Source organism: Hibiscus syriacus, unplaced genomic scaffold (assembly GCF_006381635.1).
Source record: "Hibiscus syriacus cultivar Baekdansim isolate YM2019G1 unplaced genomic scaffold, ASM638163v2 tig00110469_pilon, whole genome shotgun sequence".
Classification (NCBI taxonomy): Eukaryota; Viridiplantae; Streptophyta; class Magnoliopsida; order Malvales; family Malvaceae; genus Hibiscus; species Hibiscus syriacus.
The window spans coordinates 1,584,327-1,609,237 of record NW_024062751.1 but is presented as its reverse complement, the minus strand read 5'-3'; the positions used below and the strand labels follow the sequence as shown (position 1 = coordinate 1,609,237).

Here is a 24,911-nt window from a genome sequence, read left to right as displayed (position 1 = left end):
TATGCAAATGATGCCCCGTGTTGTCCGCACCTTATGAAAAGAAAATGTTGTATTGGTTAATTGTAAGAGCAGGGTACGGTGTTTGAGGGTATATTCTGGGTAAGGTCAAGGTCCTTGTTTTAAAACATGTTACTTTGTCAAAGATCCGAAACTTTGAACCATTCACAGAGTTTCTTAATTCAAATGATATTCAAATAATTACAAGTTTACAAATGTGATTCATTGCTCGTCATCATTAAAGTAACATAAATTTATTCAAATGTTCTTACAAAAACCTGAAAAAGTGGAAAAAAACAAGTTCAAACAGAATGCCTCAAATGATGAAATGATCTCCCTCACTTGAATGCCCCCAAGTTATTGAAGTCGATCCAGTTCTGGTTACGCATCTTTTGTATGACCCTTTTGAATGCGTAACAGTTCTCAATTGTGTGCCCTGGGACTCCACCGTGATATTCACAATGCTCATTCTCATCATACCACTTGGGGTATGGGGGTTTCAAGGGTTCAACCGGGTATGGTGACACTACATGGGTGTCAAGAAGTTGATGGTAAAGCTCTTTGTAGGTCATGGGAATAGGGTCGAAATGTTTCCTTTCCCTCATTGGTTCTCTTGAATCTTGTTTAGAAGTACCTGACGGTACAATTGCAGTTGATTTCGGTTTGGAGATCGTAACACCTTTACTGGCATGGTTGATGTTGTTAATCTCTCCATCCTGCTCTCGCATAGGAGGTTTCCTACTGGCCTCCCCATCCTTAATTTTGCCTTGCTTTATGGCCGACTCAACCATTTCTCCAGCCATAACCAAGTCTGAAAAGCTTCCTGACGTGATCGCAACTAGGTGTCCAAAGTATGGGGTCTTCAGGGTCTGTACGAAAAGTTTTCGGGTTTCCATTTCATCCAACGGTGGATGAACTTGCACAGCCAAGTCCCTCCACTTTTGTGCGTATTGCCTGAAACTCTCGTTATGCTTCTTTTCCATGCTTTGTAGCGTAACTCGATCTAGCCTTATGTTATTGACATGCTTGTATTGTTCTAGAAATGACTTAGCCAGGTCCTTCCAGGTCTTGATATTTGATCGGCTTAGCTGGTTGTACCACCGAATAGCTGAGCCCGATAGACTCTCCTGGAAGCAGTGAATCAGGAGCTGGTCGTTTCCTCCATATCCTGTCATCTTTCTGCAGAACATGGTGATGTGAGCGGATGGACAACTGTTCCCGTCAAACTTCTCGAATTCCGGGGACTTAAATTTCGGAGGAAGAACCAAGTCTGGGACTAGACTGAGTTTCGCGACATCGATTTCATGGTAGTCATGGTCTCCTTTGACTACCTTCATTTGGTCCTCCAATTGTTTGATTTTTTCCTCCATCTTCCTCGCTTTGTCATCTTCGTCCAAATCCGGTACATGGTAATAACCCGGATTGTTCTTAGGGTTAAATACAGAGGACGATGGCTTTGCTTTTGTAGCAGATGAGTCCCCTCGAAGTTCTGGTAAGATTTCAGGTGAGATAACCACTTGCGGGGTAGGTTGTATAGTTACCCCTTCCGGTGAACCTGCCCCAGGCGCACTGGTCTGTTGTAGGCTAACTAACTTGGCAACGATCTGATCAACCAAGGACTCTTGGTTCTTTGTGATTGTTTCTAGAGTATTTCAACTATTTTGGTTTATCTTATCTTCTAGCTCTTTCTGTAGTTTCAACATATTCTCCTCGATTTGTGTAATTCTGGCTTCCATCATCTTCTTCTTCAAACGAGTGTTATGCGGATGGGGTGTGTCCAATGCTTGAGGCGGTGTATCCAGTATTTGCTCCCCCTGATGAGACATGTTTATGTCAATTAATGTGAATGCAAAGAAAATAACAAAATGCGAAGAAAATAAAAAATGCAAAATGTCTAAATATATGATGCATGAAATGTCCGAGGCACTGATCCAAAAAATGTGACTGTTATTCTGAATAACCCTTATTGGTGACAAAAGTGTTACGTTTGAGGAGACAAAAACTTTTTTGATGGTACAAATCCTGCACAGCTTCTGACAAGTTGATTCGTCGTTTTCACTGGTTGAATATCCTGTCGAACCATTCCGGCTCCTTTAGCTAAACTTGTGCAAGTGATGGGCTGCTTGCCCCAAAATGGGTCTCGAAGGATTGCATCTCCGGCTTTCACTCTATGTCGAGCTTGATCCAAACAAAAGTGCCATTGGAGCCCTCTATCCGAAGTTTATCGACTTGTTTCTAGAATTCGTCAATAATGGTCTGCAGCTTAGCTGGGGTTTCGCCACTTGTTATCGTAGTTTTCAAAAGGAGCGTCTGGGTCAGCAACATTTTCCTCGTCTTGCCCCTGCAACCTTTGCCTCTGAGTATTATTTGACCATGGCTGGACTTCTGAGCTTTTTATCTCTTTGTATTATAACCCCTTTGTCCATTAATACAAATTATTCATGTTTAACAAACACATTTTTGGTGGATCAACACATCGTTTTAAATGATGCAAACGATGAACACAAAATAAAAGAGAACAAAAAATAAAAGGGTTAGTGAGGTAAATCAAAACAATAAAAAGAATGAAAAATCCTACCCCACATGATATCTACCCTGCATGCTTTAATTCCTACCCGAACATGATTTCTATCCCGCATGCTAATTTCAAACAAATCATAACCGCATATTTGTCTAGTTCACATGCTTTGAACAGAAAATAAAGTAGGAAACAAAGCAGCCTAGGGTTTGGAATGAGGTTTTGAGATGGGCTCTAATTCCCTGTACTCTTCCGGTTTAGGTTCTAAAAAGGTACTCGAGTTCTCCTTGCCGGTGCCCCTTGGGCTTGCCAGACCCTTAGTCCTAAGCCCATTACAAGCTTATGTGGACTAAGTTAAACTCGAGAGGAAACATTCCCTTATGCCCGCACGGTGAATAAATTCACACAAAGACGTCGCTTTCACCCCCACTTAAAAGGGTTCGAAGCTCGGGTATAGAGCCAGAGATGGAAACTTTTCAAAAATCTGAAATCATTGAAAAAAAATGTTAGTACAACTATTTATTTCAAAAATAATCAAAGGTAAATAATTGGAATCGAATAAATAAATTTAAATTTAAATTTACTATTTTCGCATAAAAAGATAACTGAAAATTAATTCTGGCCTGACTCACTTACCTATCCCCAGCAGAGTCGCCAAGCTGTCGAAACCGTCTTTCGGTTTGGGCCCCGGAATTGGGCTTCGACTTGAATGAATTGGGTTAGAGTCGCCACCGACCATTTTAAAACAAATTTAGGTGGGCCGGACACCATCTTACCTGATCTGCATTGTACCAGAAATGTGTCGGGTTCGGGAGTCGGTTATGATCAAGGAAGGATTAGCACCCTTGAACCGCCCTTTCGGTACCAATTAATTTATCGGTTGTCTTTAATTACGAAAAAATAAAAATTTAAATTGAAATTTAGAAACTCGATTCAAATCACTTACCTTTGATTGACTGGACGACGTACCCTTAAAAAGTCAGGACATTTGTTAGAAAAAAGAAAGAAAAAAAAGGGTAATTAAAATAAACAAGATAAAAAAAGAGTATATATGATGATAATAATAATACAGGAAAAGAAATAAAAAAATTTATAAGCGTTAATAATAATGAATAATAATAATAACAATTATAATATAAATAAGAATATATATATATATACATGTAAATACGTATAAACAAAGTAGGAAAACAAATACTATAAACAAATGAAAAATAATAAAAATAACGAAAGGATTAAAATAAAATAAAGATAAAATAAATATATATAATATCGTATAAACAAAAAACATAACAAATAAAATGAAAATGAAAATGAAAATAATAAAAAATAAAAGGATCAGATTAGAAGGGAAACAAAATTAGGGGATGATTTTGCAAAAAATATAAAAGTGTAAACAGTGACTAAATCGAATAAATTGAAAATCCAAAGGCCAAATTGCATACAGTGACCAGATTGTAAAAGCGATCCAAATGTTCGGGGACGACGGAGCGAATTAAACTTTCCCCTAATTGCATAATGGTCCTCCGTATATAAATGCCCAAACAAGCCCCTATCCCCTTCATTTTTAACATTTTCAGAAAGTTATCATCTCTCTCAACCGAGAGAAACATTCTCGCCCAGCCCTCCCTTGGCGATTTCCGGCCACCGCGCCGGCCGTCGTCGGCGGTGGCCGAGCAAACCCAAAACACCCAAAGCGCTCGTCTTACCCTCGAGAGCCCGGATCCGAACCCAAAACCACCTAAAATTGTTCTCTTCGACGTAGATCTATAAAATAGGGCTTCGGTTTTTACCCCTCTTTCATCGGACGGTTCGTCTTCCGATGGTTCCGTCCTCTCCGGTGCCGCTCTTCGCTCTTGTTGATGAGAGAAAGGCTTCGGCTTTTCTCGTTTTTGTTGGTGTATGATGTGCTTTGTGTTTTGTTTTGATTTTTCTGTCGTATTTCGCTTCGGTTTTTTACTGTTGGTTTCTTGGTTTGGTATTGTGGTCGAGGTTGTTGTGTTGGTGGTTGTTCTCGTTTGTTTGCTGTGGTATGGCTTTTTGGTTTCTGGCCGTTTGTTGGCGGTTTGGTGTAGATCCCCTGGTGATGTTTGGTTGTGGTCTCACCGTTGCCTCTGTTTGATTTTCTGTTTGCTCGATCGTGGTCCCCTGGTACTGTGTTGGTCGTGGGTTTTTATAACCCCCCACCGGCCGTTGTGAGCCCCGACGATCTCGGGATCGTGGTTGGTTGGCCGGTGATTTCGGGATGGGTCAGTCCCGATCCCCTCGGCCGAAAATCCCGGTGACCGGTGCGTGGTTTCTTGACTGCTGTTGGTGGCGTAACTTGCTTTCTGGAACCTTTGACTTGATCTTGACCGTTGGATTGGGTCAGATCCAACGGTCCAGATCTGGCCGCGGAGTGATGATTATTTGTGGGTTAAATAAACCTTAATTCCCTTGCTATGCTGGCCGTTGATCTTTTTGTTGATCCAACGGTCCCCTGTTGTACGGCGCCAGATCTTGAATGTGGAAACGCTAGACTCCTGCTGGGCTGCTTCAAGCCTGAAGCTGGTTGGACATCTGATGGACCAGACTTGAACAATGAACCCATTTGGTCCTGAAAAAGAAAAATTAAAAAATAAAAATAAATAAATAAAATAAAAAGGAACATTTAAAAAAAATATATAATATATGTTTTAAAATGTATTTTTAAAATCATATAATATATATTTTCGAATAATATTTTAAAATTATATATTATATACATACTTTCTAAAAAAAATGTTTTCAAAATCATATAATATATAGTTTTTAAAATGTTTTAAAAACTATATCTTATAAATATTTTTCAAACCGTTTTTTTTTTAAAATCATATATTATATATATTTTTAAAATGTTTTCAAAAATTATATATATATTTCCAAAATGTTTTTTTTAAATATATAATATATATGTTTTCCAATATGCTTTTTTTTAAAAACTATATATTATACATCTATTTCAAAAACCATTAGCATATATATATATAAAATAAAAATACGAACGAAAATGAGTGTCTACACTTCCATCTAGGTTCAGAAAGATTTTTAGTGAGACTCTTAACATAGGCTGATTTTAATAAATAATTTTTTCCTGTCGAGAAAAAAAAATAAACAACGCTAATAGAACGACAATAAAATAAATCAGTGACCCAAAGAAACACTAAATTAAAGTCTCCTCTTTCTCTGTTTTGCCTAACCTAAAAGATAACAAGTGGCCAAAGGCAAAAGGCTTAAAGCAAGTTTACTTTTATGTATATATATATATAAGAAGAGATAGAAATATGGGATTGTTTAGAGTTTAAACGTGTGCTAATTGAAGATTTAATGCACTTTTAACGGGAATGATAGGCTAAAAGATTATAACATTATATTTTTTTCAAGCTCTCGAATTTAAATAATTATGTTTGAAAGATGTATATGTATTATAATGATTATAATTTTTTTAAAAAAAATAAAATTTAAAATAATATTAACATTATTTTAAAATATTTTAATTTTGTTTTTATAAAATTTTATATAATCTATTTTAAATAAAATTGAATGTCAATATATCTAAAGCATGACTCCACCATCAATAGGTTGGTTCAAGTAATAAGCAGCTTGAAATCGCTTAAGCAGACATCGAATTCGAATCTTTATGTATGCACAAAATTCTCGTTGGAAGACTCATCCACCAATACCAAGTGCACAACACAGGTCGATCTGGATGAGCTAGGATAAAACCCTAAGAAAATGGGAGGGAAAAAAGAGTCACCCCACCCATGTTTATCACAACATAATTATATACTGAAAATTACATTCGAATTAAAATCAAATTCTATGATACATATTATAACTATGGTTTGTTTTGATGTTTATATATATTATAATATTTTAAAACTAATCTATGAAAGATCATCCAGACGAAATCAGAATATGATAAATATGGAATATAGACATGTCATTAATAAAATAGTATCCATGGAGCAAATTGCAGAATACATATGAGATGAGAAAGAGAGACAAAGATTTCACGGTGTTTACCGGAAAGAAAAAGCAATTAAACGACATTATTCTTTTTGAAAATAAAGCTATCTTTTTGCATGGGTTAACTACATCTCAGGTTTTCCCATGCAAAATTAAACACGTAATTATGCTCAAGACATCTCTAAGTGGAAACCGCTTTTCATAGCACCCACACCACAATGTGCATTAACTTTTTTTAAACTTTGTTCAAAGCATCATCCCTTCCATTGTTGTTGTTGTTGTTGTTCGAGTAGATCAGTTGAGGAACGAAGACGTGTACATCCGAGCATACATTGGAGCCGAGCTTGGTAGCATCGACGACGGTCGAGTGGTTCGATAATTGAAGCTTTGGATCGGATTCTTCAATCGTTTTCTTGGGATGTTTTCTGTATACTGCATAAAGTATCATTTGAAGAACTCCAAAGATGAATCCCAAAATGTTTGGAACCTGTTGATTTCGATTCCACCATCATTAGAAATTGGAAGAAGAAGAAGAAACAATGTCTAAATAAATTGATTTTATGAGGTAACGTACGGCAATGTTCATGTCTTTCAACAAAAGGCCATAGAAGAACCACATAACAGCTCCTAAGGTGAGGAACACTGATAAAGTAAATGGCATGTACTCCACGCTCTTCGTTTTAATCACTTTTCTCTGTAATAAATCGGCGATTAAATTATTTTTTCATATATTATCAATAAATCATATGATAACACACATAAACAGGGTTAAAAATTTATCAGAAATCCTCACCACAATGGCGAGAGGCGCGGCAAACACTGACAAAGCGAATGCCATACAAATATAGCCCAAAACTAAGAGACGTATGGAAGGGTTTGGTAGGAAGAAGGTCGAGAGAAAGATAGCTCCGAATCCGAAAACATTGAAGAGAAGCATAAGCTTCACTGTCACAATCTGCAATTCACCCATTTCCACATATTTGATTCATTCCACTGATATATTTACGTATACATATACGTTGAAGACTTGAAGCAGTAGATGGATGAAGAGATGTTACCTTTTCCTTCTTGGGGCCATAGTAAAAGTAAGTAACGATGTAAAAAATCTGAATGAAAACGCAGAAAGTGTTGATGGTGATGAGGAACATAGCATCTTTCTTAAGCAGCGCATAGTAAATCCAAAGCATCGCGCTGAAGAGCGATACGACATACGGAATCGACTGGAAACCTTCCGATGTTTTCTTTTTGTATATTTGGTAAAATGTAGGCCTGAGAATAATCCTCCATTAATAACACAAATTCTCTCTAAAACAATGGGGGGAAAAAGAGAGTTTGAGAAGAAAACTCACAGTGGAGCCAAGGAAACCATGAATGAAACAGCGTTGCCTAAAATGCCAAAAACGAAAACCCAAGAGAGGTGAAGAGCCATGACGATGTATGTATGTATGTATGTGTGTGTGTATATGCAGTGTAGTATTTTGTTCTCCTAAAAGAGAGAGTATGTGTTGTTAGCAAAGTGATGCTCTAGCTCTTTACTCTTAATCCCACGGTTTATGAAGTGTTCTCGGGGTTCATATTTATAGCCATGGAAAAGGTGGGTGGAGAGGAGGAAAGGGCAAAGAAGGTGTGGTCAGTTTTATTCAAAATATAAACATATTTAAAATTTCATTTTTTCCATTTCATAATTATGAATATATGATTATGATAAATTAATTATATTAAAATTTAACTCTTAAGTGATATTTCAGTTTGACCAAAGTTTGGATCGTTTGAGATCTTAGGAATACACTAATATATATTAGTATTTTAGAGAATTTTATTATTTAAAATATTTTAGAGAATTTCATCATCTGTTATGTATAATCTTATTCGACATGATATAATTAATTTTTATTTAGATCATTCAATAGGTAAATGGTTTAGGGTATTTAGAATAGATATTACTCTATAATCATTTTTTTAATAAAAAAAATATAAGCATATTTATTGGTTTAACTAATGATCTATTCTAGCACATTAATCAAACTGAACAAATCAATTTAATTGCTGATTAGCACAACATATAAATTAATTAAGTAAATGATTTTTGATTTGTTAAATAGGATTATAATTTGATTTTTAATGTATGGCCAGCATTAAAAGATTATAATGTTGTTTTCTCCATGGTTGTGAGCTTTTAGAATCACTCATTGGAAATAGGTAAAGAGCTTTGGGATATTAAACTTCCAAATAAGCTCCCATCCCCAATAGTCAGTTGCCCTAATTATCCCAAATAGGACGGCTGATCTTCAATTAATGCAAGCACCCCTAATTTCTACCAAATCAACCCCCTACATATCACATAATTAACCTTACATATTTTTTTTCCTAGTACATGTAATATTACAATATACTCCCATGACTGGGTCCTATTAATGTCCCCTTTATGATGTGCCGCCCACCATGTGGTTATTAAAGTTTACAACTCACACTTCATTGGGTCACACCAGAACTTCCCATGCAAACTCATAAAAAAACCCAATCAAATAAAACTACATAGAATTTTGTCATAAAAAATTACAAATATTTAAATTATATGAAAATTTAAAATTTTCTGAAAAGTGATGATGCTCGTCAATCTTCATCTGTCCTTACGTAGTAAGATTTGTGATAGGAAAATAGAATAAATATATTGTTTAAATACAAGTATAGAGTCATATAAATCCAAAAAATAATACAATGAATGCAATGATATATATATATATATATATATATTTGAACACGTATGGGTATTTAAGATTTTGAATGTGATTTTTTGTTTTGCATGTAATTAATTAAACTTTGCCGTGAGCTTATGTTAGCGTATTAATAACCATAAATTATTAATCATGAAAGTGCCTAAGACTAATTATTGGATGAGTGGAGGGGATGGAATCCTGCACGGTAACAGAAGGCTTCATGTGAACGGACATCCCATCCCATACGTACGTAAAATCAAAGAGAAAATAGCTAACCCACTTGCCCCCATCAGATCCGTTTTCTGGATCCAAAGGCCATTATTTTTATTATTATTATTTCTTTTTTCCTGAGGTGTAATCGCACTTGAATGTTTGGCACTAGAGTGATGGAGCTCATCGAACGGTCTAGAATAAAGCTCATAATCATGGCATAGTTTGAATTACAGAATAATCCATCTGTTTATAATTTTACGAATTTCAAATAAAATTAAACAGAATTTGAGGCAAACCCCTGACGCCACTCCTGGTTCACCCAGTAACTCTAATCACCGGTTCCTTTCATAAATGCATTTTAGTGATGTTTAATATTTAATTTTTAATTGATAATTTATAATCTCATTATAATCACCTTAGACTATTAAAAAAAAATAGATGCAAATAAATATTACAATTGATGGTGAAAGATAAACACCATCAACGCTAACGTAAAAACACATATAACAATAACGACACATTGACAAATTGGTTAGGTAACAACTTAGCTGCGACCTATATGGTGATTAAAGAAAAACCCTGATCTTGTGTTGGTATTCCATTAATTGGTCACGTTCAACTCGAGTTCGCGAAAGAATATCAATTGCTTTTGATCATTCCAGGAATTGCTGGTTAACACCATACATTATCCAAATCATCATCCATACGACTTGACAAACCACTTTTATTTATATATTCATAACAAAAGATTCAATAATCCAAGTTAATCAAACATCTTTTCTTCTTTAGTTTATTAATCCATATGTTCATTACGTAAAATTTCCCAAAAGGGAAAAAAATCCAAAGTGGACAGCAATTGTGGGTACGTGAGGACATACATGGTTGCCTTTAACAACTATCGTTTTTAATAATTCGAATTTGACATGTATTTCCATATCAATCAAAATTTTTATACAAATTGATTTTTTTTATAGAAACAATTAATTTTATTTAAAATAAAAAATATCCCAAATTACAATAAAGATTTACAATCATAATCGTAAATTAAGCACATAATTAAAAATATTTTTCATAACCATTGAAACAAAATTGGTAACTTAAGATCCCATAAGAACCATACAAGAAAAGATTAAATCTAACCAAGAAACTCGAACGAAGATACATACAAACATATCTGATTGTATCGGCAAACGAACCACAAAAGGAGATCAAACTATTGAAGTACCACCGACAAATCGTAAATCAGACTCGAGCGACGTGAAAAACTATCCACAAACCCATCGGGTATCCAAATCCAATTCGAGTGTCCAAAGTAGAGAAGATCACAATATATCAGATAAGCACCATCTTGATCAGTCATAAATCATGACTGATGAAAATGTGCAACAAAGACAAACTTTTTGAAACTCAAAAAATAAAAGAAAATAAAGATACGATATAGAAAAGAAAAAAATAAAAATACCGACAGTCGACAACCAATATTAAAGTTCATACCATCGTCAATCAACAAAGACAAAATAAAAAAGAGATAATCATCACTTAAATAAATGATTTCTATATATTCTATAAATATATTTAAACAAACTTTGCGGTTTGATGTAGGTGGCAACTATGGGTTATTTTTTCATGTTCGCATTTGATATCCTTATGATTGGGAAAAAATAGTAGCCATCCAAGTATTAAGCAAATTGGACAGACCATATAATATATAAATAATTAAGGCAGCATTTGGAGGCAGGGTAGTGGGCAGACATATAGGATAAGGATTTGTTTCCACTGTGCATATAAGTTTAGCATTTGGAAAGCTGAGAACCCACCACCCCAAAAAAATAGACGAGTTTTGAGCTTTATACTGCACAAGAAAAGAAGAGACTTGAGAGAAAGTGCGATGGAAAGTGCTTGATATGGCATACTTGTTAAATAATAATATCAATAATTCAAAAATCATTAAGTGTGGCAATATATATCATGTATTAGTGAGCATAGATATCTATATGGTTCAGAAAGTGGAATGATTGATTGAGCATGTTCAGTTTAAATATATAATTATTATATATATAGTTGGACTTAAATCGAGTAGATTAAAATTATAAAGAAAAATCATGAAAAATAAGTCTATAGTATTTTTAAATATAAAGTTGAGGTAATCGAGGCAAGCGATTTTTGTAATAAATAATTATACAGGGTGATTTTTGTAAATATGTACCAGAATTTATTTATTATAAAGGATATGTAACCAAAACCTATAAGATAATTGAATGAAAAATCTAGCGTCGCCCAGGGTACCTAAACATAAGCACATTGATGAACCTCGTTAAAATTCTTATATTCTTTTCGTTTTCTTTATCCGATTATTCAACATATTTTTATGGCACGATTTTGTATATTGTTATGCTAGTTTGACGTTTCGTATAATATTCATCATGACCCACCTCTTGATCAAGAAAAAATTGGTTGTCTCTTATAGTTCAATCTCTTTTGTTGCAGTTTGTTGATGCATTGCAGAAAAATATTGACATATACATAATTGTTATATACATAACAGTAGAACAGAAAGAGCAATCTAGAAATTAAGAGACAAAGAGAGAGAGAACTCAATGCATTCATGTAGAGATGGACAGGAGAGAACGGGACAGTCGTCCATTGAAATTTTAAATTATTATATATTTTATTTTTTATTAAAAGTTTATTTTCGTCATTTTAGAATTTTATTATTTTAAGTTCGTGTCCCTAGCATAAAATCTAATGTTCGTCCCTACATGCATGTGATCAACATCAACGTAGATCAGTTCAAGCTTCACATGTTCCCAGCATCTGGTTTGAGTTGTGCAACTCGAAGATTTTGTGATCATCATCATGATCACGAGATTGGTTTTGTAATTTACAGCTCTCTGCAATCGTTTCATGATGATGATGATCGTTATCATGGATCTGCGGTTCTGATGAACTGATTTCCTCAGCTTCAGAATTCAAGACAGCACCCAGTTTTTTCACATCTACCGTATGTTGTGGTACCTTGTCCTCCTCGATAACCGCTGTCTTGTGGTTCCTGTACATTGCATACAACACCATCTGAAGTATCCCAAAGACCAGCCCCAGAACATTTGGGATCTGCATGTGGATCCAAAAATATAACACCAAATGCTTAGTCCCATTAAGTCGGGTTTGAATGAATGTGTGTGTGTATATATATATATATAGTTAGTTCGACTCTTTATTTTTGTCGAAGTATTTATGTATAATTTTTGTATCTGAAGCATCAGTTACCGCAATATGCAAATCCTTAAGGAATATGCCATATAAAAGCCACGCAACAGCACTAAAAGTGAGCATCAAAGATAAATGAAATGGCATGAACTCCACACTTTTGGTGATTATAACTTGCCTCTGCAGAATATTAAACAAAGGAAAGTTAATATCACGTAAACCTATGTATTTCATATTTGAATATGTATCGAATACGAGTTAAGGAGTACGAAGAACCCCGATATCATATATAATCACCATGATACTAAGAGGTGCAGCAAAAACACTTGTAGCAAACGCGACACAGATCCATCCGAGAAACTCGACCCGATTCGATCCTTTTGTTAAGAATTGGACGAGAAGAAGAATAAAGAAAAATACCCCACAGTCCAGCAGGACGAGTATCCTCAAGGTAAGCATCTGCATGCAGTCCAATCATGCAAATTTAAATAACTTAATTATAAAGAGAAAGAGAAAGTATAAACCCCATATATATACCCTGGATTGCTTTGGTGCATAAGCAATATAGATGGCAATGTAAATAGTCTCCACGACACAACCGAAGGAGTTAATGGTGATGAGAAGGAAAGCTCCAGATTTGACAAAGGCATAGTAAATCCAAAGCATGGCACTGAAGAGTGAAACCACGTATGGAATTGATTGGAAACCTTGTGTTGATTTCTTCTTCCAGATTCGGATGAAAGTCGGTCTGAAAATCGATAATATCGCGTGGTATATGAGTTCATTTTTGTTAGTGCTATTGCAGAAACCAGATAAAACCCTGTAAACACACTTACAGCGGAGCTAGAAACACCACGAAGGATGTAATGTTACCTGCAAATATTGGCAAAATAATCAACTCTCTTTAGTGTTTTTATTACTCATTTCTTGTTAAATACAGAGATTGAAACTGATTTCTTGTAAACATTGTGAATTTGAAGGAAATGTGTGTATATATACCCAGGAGACCAGAGATAAAAACCCATGGATTATCAGCTGAAAATACACCCATCTCTTATTATCAATGTAGAGTTAAAAAAAAAAAAAGTGGGACTGTAAGGGAAAATGCTCTGTATTTGATATCTTTCTCTCACTCGAGATGGATGCAAAAGATAGTTCAAGGCAGTGAGGTTTATATAGAGGAAGCCTATCCATTGCTTTTGCATGAAAAATGACTTTCTCTTTAAGCATTCTAATATATGGTCAGATGATAATATTTGTTTTGAAACACGATCAAATTTGATATTATCCGAATACGGATCATCAAGTAAAAAGTTTAATTTTTATCACTAAAATTATTTTTTATATTTAAAAATAAAAACTTAATGAAAAAATTTGATATTTTTTGATTAAATAATTATTTTTTATACCTTAATCTCAATATTTTATTTTAGACAAAATAGCTTCTGATGGATACAATTTTTGATTTGTGCCACATGTTTAGAGTGACTGTAACAACCCGAATATTTACAAAATAATATTAATTGAAATTGATGTAAATTGTGAAAATGGGTGAAATTAAGTGACTAAATTAAAATTTATGGAAACTTGTATGCCATTTTTAAAGTAAAGGAAATTCAGGGATCAAGCCCTGAATTTCCCCTAAAACTGTCAGTAGGCTTGATGATTTAAGCGTGATTTCTGATTTACAATCAGAAATCACAAATGCTATTCCTTCAATTTTCTTCCTCTCACACCTCCACTTTCAAGTCCGATCCAAACGCCGTCCGAATTCCGATCGTTGTTTTGAAACCACCGTTGTGTTCATCATCGTGCGAGGAACAAACCTTCCAAATTAATTGAAGCGAAACGCGGCCAAACGTCGGGAATTTCCAGTCAAAGTAGCGACGGTTTTGTTAGCTCTATCGCCGAGGAAATCTTAAATTCACCGCTGATCGTTGCTCCGTTTACGATACCTCCCGCACCATCGTGTTCCTTGTGCCGTTCCGAGTTCACCGGTGTCAACCTTGTCCGCCGTAGACGGCGGCGCGTGAGGAGGTGGTGCAGTCAAAGATTCGGCCGATTTGAAATCGAGCTCTCCGCCATTCAAAAATTTGAACCGATCGTTGTAAGTATCTCGAAATCGCTCAAAATAATTTTTAGAAATTTTTCCGGGATTTTTAGGGTCCCGTAGGACGCCTCACGCTCCACACGCGCCGCCGCAGGGCGAGTGGCTGCTGGAAACCGGTTTTCAACCGGTTCTGACCGGTTTGACCGGTTTCAACCAGTTCGAACCGGTTTGACCGGTCTGAACCGGTTTGACCGGTCTGACCCGACCCGACCGTTGACCGTTGATCGTTGACTTTCTTTGACCAAAACTTAAAATGGCTTTGACCGAGCATTAAACGACCGTTAATCTTTTCCGAGTATACCTATCCTGATAGTTTTCGACGTGCCGAATCTGTTTCCGTGGTCCGTTTTGTCAAATTCGAATCCGAAATTCTCCAAATCTACGGTCAAAGTGGTTGACTTTGATTTTGATAAAGAATTTGAATTTTTGGAAAGTCATACTTTATGTTTTTTGACGCCCTGATTCCGATTCCGCAATCCGTTTGGCCAAATTCAGACTCGAAATACCTCAAATTGATAGTCAAACCCGAAAAATGCTTATATACTTAAGAAGTTTAGCTTTGAACAATTAAATAGGATTTGAGACTGATAAATATTATTGTTTGAAGGTACAAGAGACTCTCCGGATCGTTCGACAGCTCGACCCAGCTCTTCTAGATCAGTTAAACCACGTGTGCCAGTATTCACCCGTTCGAAAACTGTAGCAGAGCGTGGTGAAACCAGCAATCAGTAGATTTGTTATTTGAATCTATTGTCGAGGTGTGTTCCCTACTTATTACTGAACTGTTTTATTGGTTTTAATATGTGGTACACCGAATTCATTGGTTATTGTTTTATTGATGCACCAATTTAATGTGACAATTTATGGAATATGCTGCTATCTAATTTTTGTTTGAAATGGTATATGATTACCATGTTTTTGGATTTATGGAATTTATGTCACGGTGCAATTGAATTTTGGAATTGAATTACGATGGAATAGCTCTGATCAAGCTAACTGGGCCTAATGTGACTCTTGAGGGCCCCAAGATGTTTCATTAGGCGGCTTTCCTTTGCTGTGTGCTTAGGGTAAGCTATATGGACTTATTGACTTGGGCTTAAGGATACAAGCTTCAGAGCCTATCCTTAAGTCGGCTTTCTTTTTGCTATGTGCATAAAGTAAGCTATATGGAAAATAATTTGGGGAACTACTGATGGTGTACCAGAAAAGGTTTAAACTATATTTTCAAAAAGTTAAACTCTTTTAAGAATTTGTGAGATTACTGGACTATGATTTGTACCTATTGTGATTTTATGGAAATGTTGGGACACACTGAGCCTAGCTCACCTTTTGAAAATGTTTTCCCCCTTTCAGATACTGTTGGTTAGATACCTTGGTTCGAGCACTTGGAGGATCAACATATCTCTTGAAGTAAATCGGATTGTAATGTTTTTATCTGGCAAGTTGACTTTATTTTGGTGACATGGACCTTATTTTAAAATATCAGATTTTATAATGATAACTCGTTTGCTAATACTGCTCGGTTTATTGTGATATTGAATTTGAAGACATGTTTTAAATTAAATTATTATTTATTGGTACTATATTTACGAGTTGGATTTTGATAGTATAATTTGTTTATAATTTCATGTTATTTATAATGTGATTTTATATTGATGGAATAACGGTTTCGAAAAATGTCTTTAATAATCATAATGTGATCCACTAGACTTAGTCGAAACGCATAGGCCGGGTCTAGGGGGTTACATTTATTGGTATCAGAGCTTTTGGTTTTTAACCCTCGGACTGTGTATGAGTCCACATTGAAAATACAGTTTTGAAATATTTTACAAAACGAGTTACTAAGGCCATGTCACAAAGTTATTAAGATTTTAACTATGTTTGAGACTCCAAGTGCTTATCTAACCCTAAGTTTTATCTTATGTAGTAAACTTGAGATCCATCAAAATGAGTGCTAGACGTGGTCGTCGAACTAGCCGTGGACGAGGTCGAGTGGCTAGATTCATAGATCCGATCGATGAGATACGGGTAGATCCCCCACCTCCGATAGATGATCATGCTCCTATGACCCCAACGGATCTGCCTCCTGCCGCTGGTATTGGCATGACTACACCGATAATAGGAGCGACCGATATTGAGTCAAAGTCTACCGGATTTGCTTTGGATGAGAATTTTGGTAGACAATTTCTGCAGTTAATACAGGGAGCAGTCAGAGCAACTGGTGTTGTATCTGAGGTTCCTATTTCGCAGACTTTGATTGCCAATGGAGTTAGAACTTTTGGGGGACAGATAGGTGGAGCTCCTACTGAAGCTGAGGATTGGCTCCAGGATACAGAGAGACGCATGGATCAGTTGGGTTTGGACTCAACTAAGAGATATCAGGGTGTTGTGGCGATGTTAGATGACAATGCCTACACTTGGTGGGAGTCAGTGACCAGTAGTGTTCCTACCGATTGTTTGACATGGAATTTCTTTAAGGATCGCTTTCGGAGCCGTTTTCTGGGAGAGCGCTACTTAGCTCAGAGACGACAACAGTTTCAAGACCTGGTTCAAGGAGACATGACTGTTTCTGAATATGAGATTGAGTTCCTGAAATTGCTGAAGTATGGATTCAGTATGGTACCTACGGAGAGAGATCGATGTCGTAAATTTGCCCTTGGACTCAGATACGAGCTGCGTAGGCAAGTTGTAACCCATCAGGATGAGATATTTGATGTGCTGGTGGGCAGAGCCAAAGATGCGGAAGAGGTGGAGGATTTAGCTTCTGGTAGAGATCGTGTTGATCAAGATATTTCTAAGAAATTTTCAGGCCCGATGGAGTCATCAGCACAGTCCGGGAAGAGGACTCGTACTTCAGCCCCTTAGAGAAGCAATACACGTTTCAGGCCTGCAGCATCCTCACATTTAGCTGTCAGTCGAGGCGGTTCCTCGTCGTATTATAATGGGCCCCTTTGTGAGTATTGTGGTAAACAACACTCAGGAGAGTGTCGTAAGAAGATGGGTCTTTGCTATCAGTGTGGATCTAGTGGTCATTATTGGAGGGATTGTCCTCAGTTAGTTTCGTTTGAGCAGATCACTACCCAAACTCCTGTGCGTTCGCAGACTATAGTACAGACCCCAATTAGAGATCGTAGTCAAGGAAAGACTCGAGGATCAGCGTCCAGGACAGACAGTAGAGCCCGACCTCAGCAAAATAGAGGGTCAACAGCTTCTGAGGCTAGACAGCCAGCTTTAGTTTATGCAACTAGACGTCGTGATGACAGAGATGAGCCTGAGGTTATTGCAGGTACATTTACTATTTATTCTACCCCATACTTTGCATTATTGGACAATGGCTCCACTCACTCCTATGTATCGAGCTCAGTATCTCGAAACCTTCAGATTCCGATCGAGAACACTGAAAATACTGTTACAGTTACAAGTCCAGTAGGACAAGCGGTATTAGTGAATAAAGTATTTCGGCGTTGTCCTCTCGAGGTTCAGGGAGAAATTTTTCTCGCTGATCTTATGGAACTTCCTTTAGGGGAGTTTGATCTAATTCTTGGAATGGATTGGTTGAATAAACACAAGGTAAAGCTGGATTGCGAATACAAGCGGGCTACTCTGAAGACTTCAGATGGTCGGACTGTTGTGTTAATTGGTGAACGGCGTGGTTATCTCTCCAATATAGTTTCAGCGATGAAATTGATCATATGATCGGAAGGGATATGAGACCTTCATTGCTTGTATTTTGAACACCAAAGGTGCATTGTCCACGATCGAGGAGATTCGTACAGTTAGCGAGTTTCCTGATTTTTTTTCCGGAGGAGTTGCCTGGGTTACCTCCTGATAGAGAGGTAGAGTTCGAGATTGAGACTTATCCGGGATCTTCACCTATTTCTGGCACCTTATCGTATGGCTCCAAAGGAACTTAAGGAGTTGAAAGTCCAATTGCAAGAATTATTCGATCGAGGATTTATCCGACATAGTACTTCACCATGGGGAGCTCCAGTTCTATTCGTGAAAAAGAAGGATGGGTCGCTAAGATTATGTATTGACTATCGGAAATTGAACAAGATGACGGTCAAGAATAAATACCCATTACCCAGGATTGATGACTTATTTGATCAATTGCGAGGAGCTACTGTATTCTCTAAGATTGATCTTCGTTCGGGGTATTATCAATTGAAAGTTAAAGGATCTGATGTTGCAAAAACGACCATTCGCACTAGATATGGTCATTATGAATTTTTAGTGATGCCTTTTGGTTTGACGAACGCTCCTGCAGCTTTTATGGATTTGATGAATCGGGTGTTCCGACCATATTTGGATCAATTTGTGGTGGTCTTCATTGACGATATTCTGATCTATTCTCGTACTGAGGCAGAGCATGACGAGCATTTGAAGATCGTTCTGCGGACTTTGAGAGAGCATCGTCTATATGCCAAACTAAGCAAGTGTGAGTTTTGGCTTCAAGAAGTGTCATTTATGGGGCATATTATTTCTGCGCGAGGTGTTCAGGTTGATCCCAGCAAGATAGAGGCTATTATGAATTGGAAACGACCTAAGAACGTATCTGAAATCCGAAGTTTCTTGGGCTTGGCTGGTTATTATCGACGTTTTGTTGATGGCTTCTCGATCATTGCTTCTCCTTTGACAAAGTTGTTAAGGAAGAATGTGCTGTTTGACTGGGGCGAGGCACAACAAGAGAGCTTTGAGAAATTAAAGGCGGTTTTGACTCAAGCACCGGTGTTGATTCAACCAGAATCCGAGAAGGATTTTACAGTGTATAGTGATGCTTCACATTCAGGACTTGGTTGTGTTTTAATGCAGGAAAGTAAGGTGGTGGCTTATGCATCCCGTCAGCTGCGACCGCATGAAAGTAACTATCCTACTCACGATTTAGAGTTGGCAGCAGTAATTTTTGCCTTGAAGATTTGGAGACACTATCTTTATGGAGAGAAGTGTTACATTTTCACATATCATAAGAGCTTAAAGTATCTTCTGACCCAGAAGGAACTTAATTTGAGACAGCGTCGCTGGTTAGAGCTTCTAAAGGATTATGATTGCGTGATTGATTACCACCCTGGTAAAGCTAACATTGTAGCAGATGCTTTGAGTCGAAAGACGGTATCGGAGTTGAGGTCTTTAATGGCCAAGATGAATTTATATGGCGATGGCACTTTGTTAGCAGAATTGCAAGTTAAGTCGACCTTGGTTGATGAGATCAAAGCTAAGCAGCCCCTTGATAGCTCCTTGCTTTCCATCTTTGAGCAAGTAGAGCAGGGGACAAACTCAGATTACGCAATTGATCAGGATGAAGTTTTATGCTTTAAAGGTAGATATTGTGTGCCTGATGATGCTGAGTTGAGGCAGACTATCCTTACTGAGGCTAATAGTAGTCCATATGATATGCACCCCGGAGGAGATAAGATGTACCGGAATTTGAGAGAGAGGTATTATTGGATTGGTATGAAGAAAGACATATCTGACTTTGTGGCTAGGTGTTTGACTTGTCAGCAAGTTAAGGCAGAACATCAACATCCATCAGGTTTGTTACAGCCTATCAAGATTCCTGAATGAAAATGGGAGCGTATTACTATGGATTTTGTTACTGGCTTGCCTATGACTCCTTTGAAAAAAGATTCAGTTTGGGTGATTGTTGACAGACTTACAAAGTCATCTCACTTCATTCCTGTGCGAGTAAATTATACTTTGGATAAGCTGGCAAGATTGTATATTTCAGAGATTGTCAGATTGCATGGTGTTCCATTGTCTATTATTTCTGATCGAGATCCGAGATTTACTTCGAGATTTTGGAAGGCGTTACATACGGATTTGGGAACAAGATTGGATTATAGTACATCTTTTCATCCACAAACTGATGGTCAATCTGAGAGAGTAATTCAGATTTTGGAGGATATGTTGCGGGGTTGCGTAATCGATTTTCATGGTAGTTGGGAGAACTTTTTACCGTTGGCTGAATTTGCTTACAATAACAGTTATCAGACCAACATTCGTATGGCACCTTATGAAGCGCTCTATGGGCGTAAATGTCGCACTCCGATCTGTTGGACTGAGTTGCGTGATAGGAAAACGTTGGGACCTGAGTTAGTGCGAGAGACGGAGGACACAGTCAGATTAATTCGTGACCGTCTGAAAGAGGCATTTGATAGGCAGAAATCTTATGCAGATCAAAGAAGGAAGGATATACAGTTTGAAGTGGGAGATCGGGTCTTTTTGAAAGTTTCACCCTGGAAGAAAGTATTGAGATTCGGGCGTAAGGGTAAATTGAGTCCAAGATTTATTGGACCATTTCGTATCTTGAAGAGGGTAGGACCTGTTGCATATCAGCTTGAGTTGCCTTCTGAGCTAAGTCGTATTCATGATGTCTTTCATGTATCAATGTTGAGGAGATACCGTCCAGATCTAGGTCACATTATTCAGGTTGAAGAAGTAGAGCTGCGACCTGATTTGTCATATGAAGAGGAGCCCATTCAGATCTTAGAGAGAGAGATGAACGAGTTCTTCGGAATAGACGAATTCCAATGGTCAAAGTTCAGTGGAGTAATCGAGGCCCCTCAGAAGCTACTTGGGAGACATTGGAGTCAATGGAGGCTCAGTTTCCTCAACTATTCTCGTAAGGTAAATTTCGAGGACGAAATTTCTTGTAGAGGGGGAGAATTGTAACAACCCGAATATTTACAAAATAATATTAATTGAAATTGGAGGTAAATTGTGAAAATGGGTGAAATTAAGTGACTAAATTAAAATTTATGGAAACTTGTATGCCATTTTTGAAGTAAAGGAAATTCAGGGACCAAGCCCTGAATTTCCCCTAAAACTTTCGGTAGGCTTGATGATTTAAGCGTGATTTCTGATTTACAATCAGAAATCACAAATGCTATTCCTTCAATTTTCTTCCTCTCACACCTCCACTTTCAAGTCCGATCCAAACGCCGTCCGAATTCCGATCGTTGTTTTGAAACCACCGTTGTGTTCATCATCGAGCGAGGAACAAACCCTCGGCCAAACGTCGGGAATTTCCAGTCAAAGTAGCGACGGTTTTGTTAGCTCTATCGCCGAGGAAATCTTAAATTCACCGCTGATCGTTGCTCAGTTTACGACACCTCCCGCACCATCGTGTTCCTTGTGCCGTTCCGAGTTCACCGGTGTCAACCTTGTCCGCCGTAGACGGCGACGCGTGAGGAGGTGGTACAGTCAAAGATTCGGCCGATTTGAAATCGAGCTCTCCGTCGTTCAAAAATTTGAACCGATCGTTGTAAGTATCTCGAAATCGCTCAAAATAATTTTTAGAAAATTTTCTGGGATTTTTAGGGCCCCGGAGGACGCCTCACGCACCACACGCGCCGCCGCAGGGCGAGTGTCTACTGGAAACCGGTTTAACCGGTTCTGACCAGTTTCAACCGGTTCGAACCGGTTTGACCGATCTGAACCGACCTGACCGTTGACCCGACCCGACCCGACCGTTGACCCGACCCGACCGGACCGTTGATCATTGACTTTCTTTGACCAAAACTTAAAATGGCTTTGACCGAGCATTAAACGACCGTTAATCTTTTCCGAGTATACCTATCCTGATAGTTTTCGACGTGCCGAATCCGTTTCCGTGGTCCGTTTTGTCAAATTCGAATCCGAAGGTCTCCAAATCTACGGTCAAAGTGGTTGACTTTGACTTTGACCAAGAATTTGAATTTTCGGAAAGTCATACTTTATGTTTTTCGACGCCCTGATTCCGATTCCGCAATCCGTTTGGCCAAATTCAGACTCGAAATACCTCAAATTGATAGTCAAACCCGAAAAATGCTTATATACTTAAGAAGTTTAGCTTTGAACAATTAAATAGGATTTGAGACTGATAAATATTATTGTTTGAAGGTACAAGAGACTCTCTGGATCGTTCGACAGCTCGACCCAGCTCTTCTAGATCAGTTAAACCACGTGTGCCAGTATTCACCCGTTCGAAAACTGTAGCAGAGCGTGGTGAAACCAGCAATCAGTAGATTTGTTATTTGAATCTATTGTCGAGGTGTGTTCCCTACTTATTACTGAACTGTTTTATTGGTTTTAATATGTGGTACACCGAATTCATTGGTTATTGTTTTATTGATGCACCAATTTAATGTGACAATTTATGGAATATGGCTGCTATCTAATTTTTGTTTTGAAATGGTATATGATTACCATGTTTTTGGATTTATGGAATTTATGTCACGGTGCAATTGAATTTTGGAATTGAATTACGATGGAATAGCTCTGATCAAGCTAACTGGGCCTAATGTGACTCTTGAGGGCCCCAAGATGTTTCATTAGGTCGGCTTTCCTTTGCTGTGTGCTTAGGGTAAGCTATATGGACTTATTGACTTGGGCTTAAGGATACAAGCTTCAGAGCCTATCCTTAAGTCGGCTTTCTTTTTGCTATGTGCATAAAGTAAGCTATATGGAAAATAATTTTGGGAACTACTGATGGTGTACCAGAAAAGGGTTTAAACTATGATTTTCAAAAAGTTAAACTCTTTTACGAATTTGTGAGATTACTGGACTATGATTTGTACCTATTGTGATTTTATGGAAATGTTGGGACACACTGAGCCTAGCTCACCTTTTGAAAATGTTTTCCCCCTTTCAGATACTGTTGGTTAGATACCTTGGTTCGAGCACTTGGAGGATCAACATATCTCTTGAAGTAAATCGGATTGTAATGTTTTTATCTGGCAAGTTGACTTTATTTTGGTGACATGGACCTTATTTTAAAATATCAGATTTTATAATGATAACTCGTTTGCTAATACTGCTCGGTTTATTGTGATATTGAATTTGAAGACATGTTTTAAATTAAATTATTATTTATTGGTACTATATTTACGAGTTGGATTTTGATAGTATAATTTGTTTATAATTTCATGTTATTTATAATGTGATTTTATATTGATGGAATAACGTTTCGAAAAATGTCTTTAATAATCATAATGTGATCCACTAGATTTAGTCGAAACGCATAGGCCGGGTCTAGGGGGTTACAGTGACGACATGATACTTATCACATGTATATAAGTGACGATATGATATTATCACATGTGTATAAATGATGATATAATATATATCATGTCATCACTTTATACACATAAAATTTATCACTTTAACGATAAATATTGAACATTAATCAATGAAAGATCTTCATGTAATAAAATGATATTTTTCTGCAAAACAAAACATTTGAAGACAGTCTTTCAAAACAAATAAATATCAAAATAATTATTTTATCAACCATTGATAATAAACTTTGATATTGTATATAAAAAAATATGAATATTGAGTATGTATCTTTGTTAGTGGGGACTTACTATTGTTTAATATTATATTGAAGTTTGAAATGTGAATGTTTGGGAATGGGAATCCCAAAGGTGAAAACACCCAACCCTTCATCAAAGCTGTAATAGTTTCTGTTTGACAACAATCCTACATTAAACAATTTTATTTTACTGTACGGGATTTAAAAGCTTCCCAACTTTAGACGGTGCACATATATATGCATGAGTTTTTCATTGTTTTTTTTTACCTGCAGTAATTAACCCTGCACTATTTGGTTCAATGATTTGTCACAGAAGATCCTTTGATTTGTTACAGTTGTCTATACAGTAAACCTAATTTATTATTTTTATATACATCATTTTCTTTATATTAATTTAACCTTCTAAATTATCTATGATGTTCATTCTAACACTCGAAGTTTATTTTGATTAACAAAATCTTTAGTCTTTCGTATTTTTCAAAACCAAAAATTTTTAGATCAATTAAATATTATTGATGTGGTTTAATAATGATGTGACATTTATTAAAAATAAATAAGAAAATAATTACTAAATAAAATGATTAAAAAATACTAAAAATTCGACCTTATCACTTAATCTCATTAAAATAAATAATAAAATTTTGAGAACTTGTTCTAACCTAAATATTTAAATCCAATCCCTTAACCACATATGTAGAAGAGTAAACAAATCAATAAACTTTGAAGGTTAAAATAAATACTATATATAATTTTAAGGATTAAATTAATACAACAATAATAAAATAAAAGTAATAAATTGAATTTATTATAAGGATAACAAATACCTTTAATGCTTCTATTTTCTAGTCTTGATGGGACACTGAGAGATTA

At 36.6% G+C, this 24,911-nt stretch overlaps 2 protein-coding genes across 2 annotated transcripts; both read right to left on the bottom strand.

Moving 5' to 3' along the window:
• Nucleotides 1-6,452: 6,452 nt before the first annotated feature.
• Nucleotides 6,453-8,042, bottom strand: LOC120127641 (bidirectional sugar transporter SWEET10-like). The gene is made up of 5 exons (XM_039145502.1): nt 7,852-8,042; nt 7,561-7,771; nt 7,296-7,457; nt 7,077-7,196; nt 6,453-6,989 (listed from the first exon to the last, which is right to left on the bottom strand). Exons 1-5 carry the CDS (start codon nt 7,929-7,931, stop codon nt 6,738-6,740), a joined length of 825 nt encoding a protein of 274 aa, XP_039001433.1. The 5' UTR covers nt 7,932-8,042; the 3' UTR covers nt 6,453-6,737.
• A 4,180-nt stretch (nt 8,043-12,222) lies between these two features.
• On the bottom strand, nt 12,223-13,690 carry LOC120127553 (bidirectional sugar transporter SWEET12-like). The gene is made up of 6 exons (XM_039145422.1): nt 13,639-13,690; nt 13,476-13,512; nt 13,177-13,387; nt 12,937-13,098; nt 12,700-12,819; nt 12,223-12,543 (listed from the first exon to the last, which is right to left on the bottom strand). Exons 1-6 carry the CDS (start codon nt 13,688-13,690, stop codon nt 12,223-12,225), a joined length of 903 nt encoding a protein of 300 aa, XP_039001353.1.
• Between the last annotated feature and the right edge of the window lie 11,221 nt (nt 13,691-24,911).

Bases quoted from the DNA above. Each gene is read 5' to 3' on its own strand.
- LOC120127641 (XM_039145502.1), bottom strand. From the start codon at position 7,931: ATGGCTCTTCACCTCTCTTGGGTTTTCGTTTTTGGCATTTTAGGCAAC. The intron at 7,772-7,851 runs GTGAGTTTTCTT...GATTATTCTCAG, and splicing joins ATGGTTTCCTTGGCTCCACT to GCCTACATTTTACCAAATAT. The intron at 6,990-7,076 runs GTACGTTACCTC...CGAAATCAACAG, and splicing joins TGAAAGACATGAACATTGCC to GTTCCAAACATTTTGGGATT.
- LOC120127553 (XM_039145422.1), bottom strand. From the start codon at position 13,690: ATGGGTGTATTTTCAGCTGATAATCCATGGGTTTTTATCTCTGGTCTC. The intron at 13,513-13,638 runs GTATATATACAC...CAATATTTGCAG, and splicing joins TTTTATCTCTGGTCTCCTGG to GTAACATTACATCCTTCGTG. The intron at 13,388-13,475 runs GTAAGTGTGTTT...ATCGATTTTCAG, and splicing joins GTGGTGTTTCTAGCTCCGCT to ACCGACTTTCATCCGAATCT.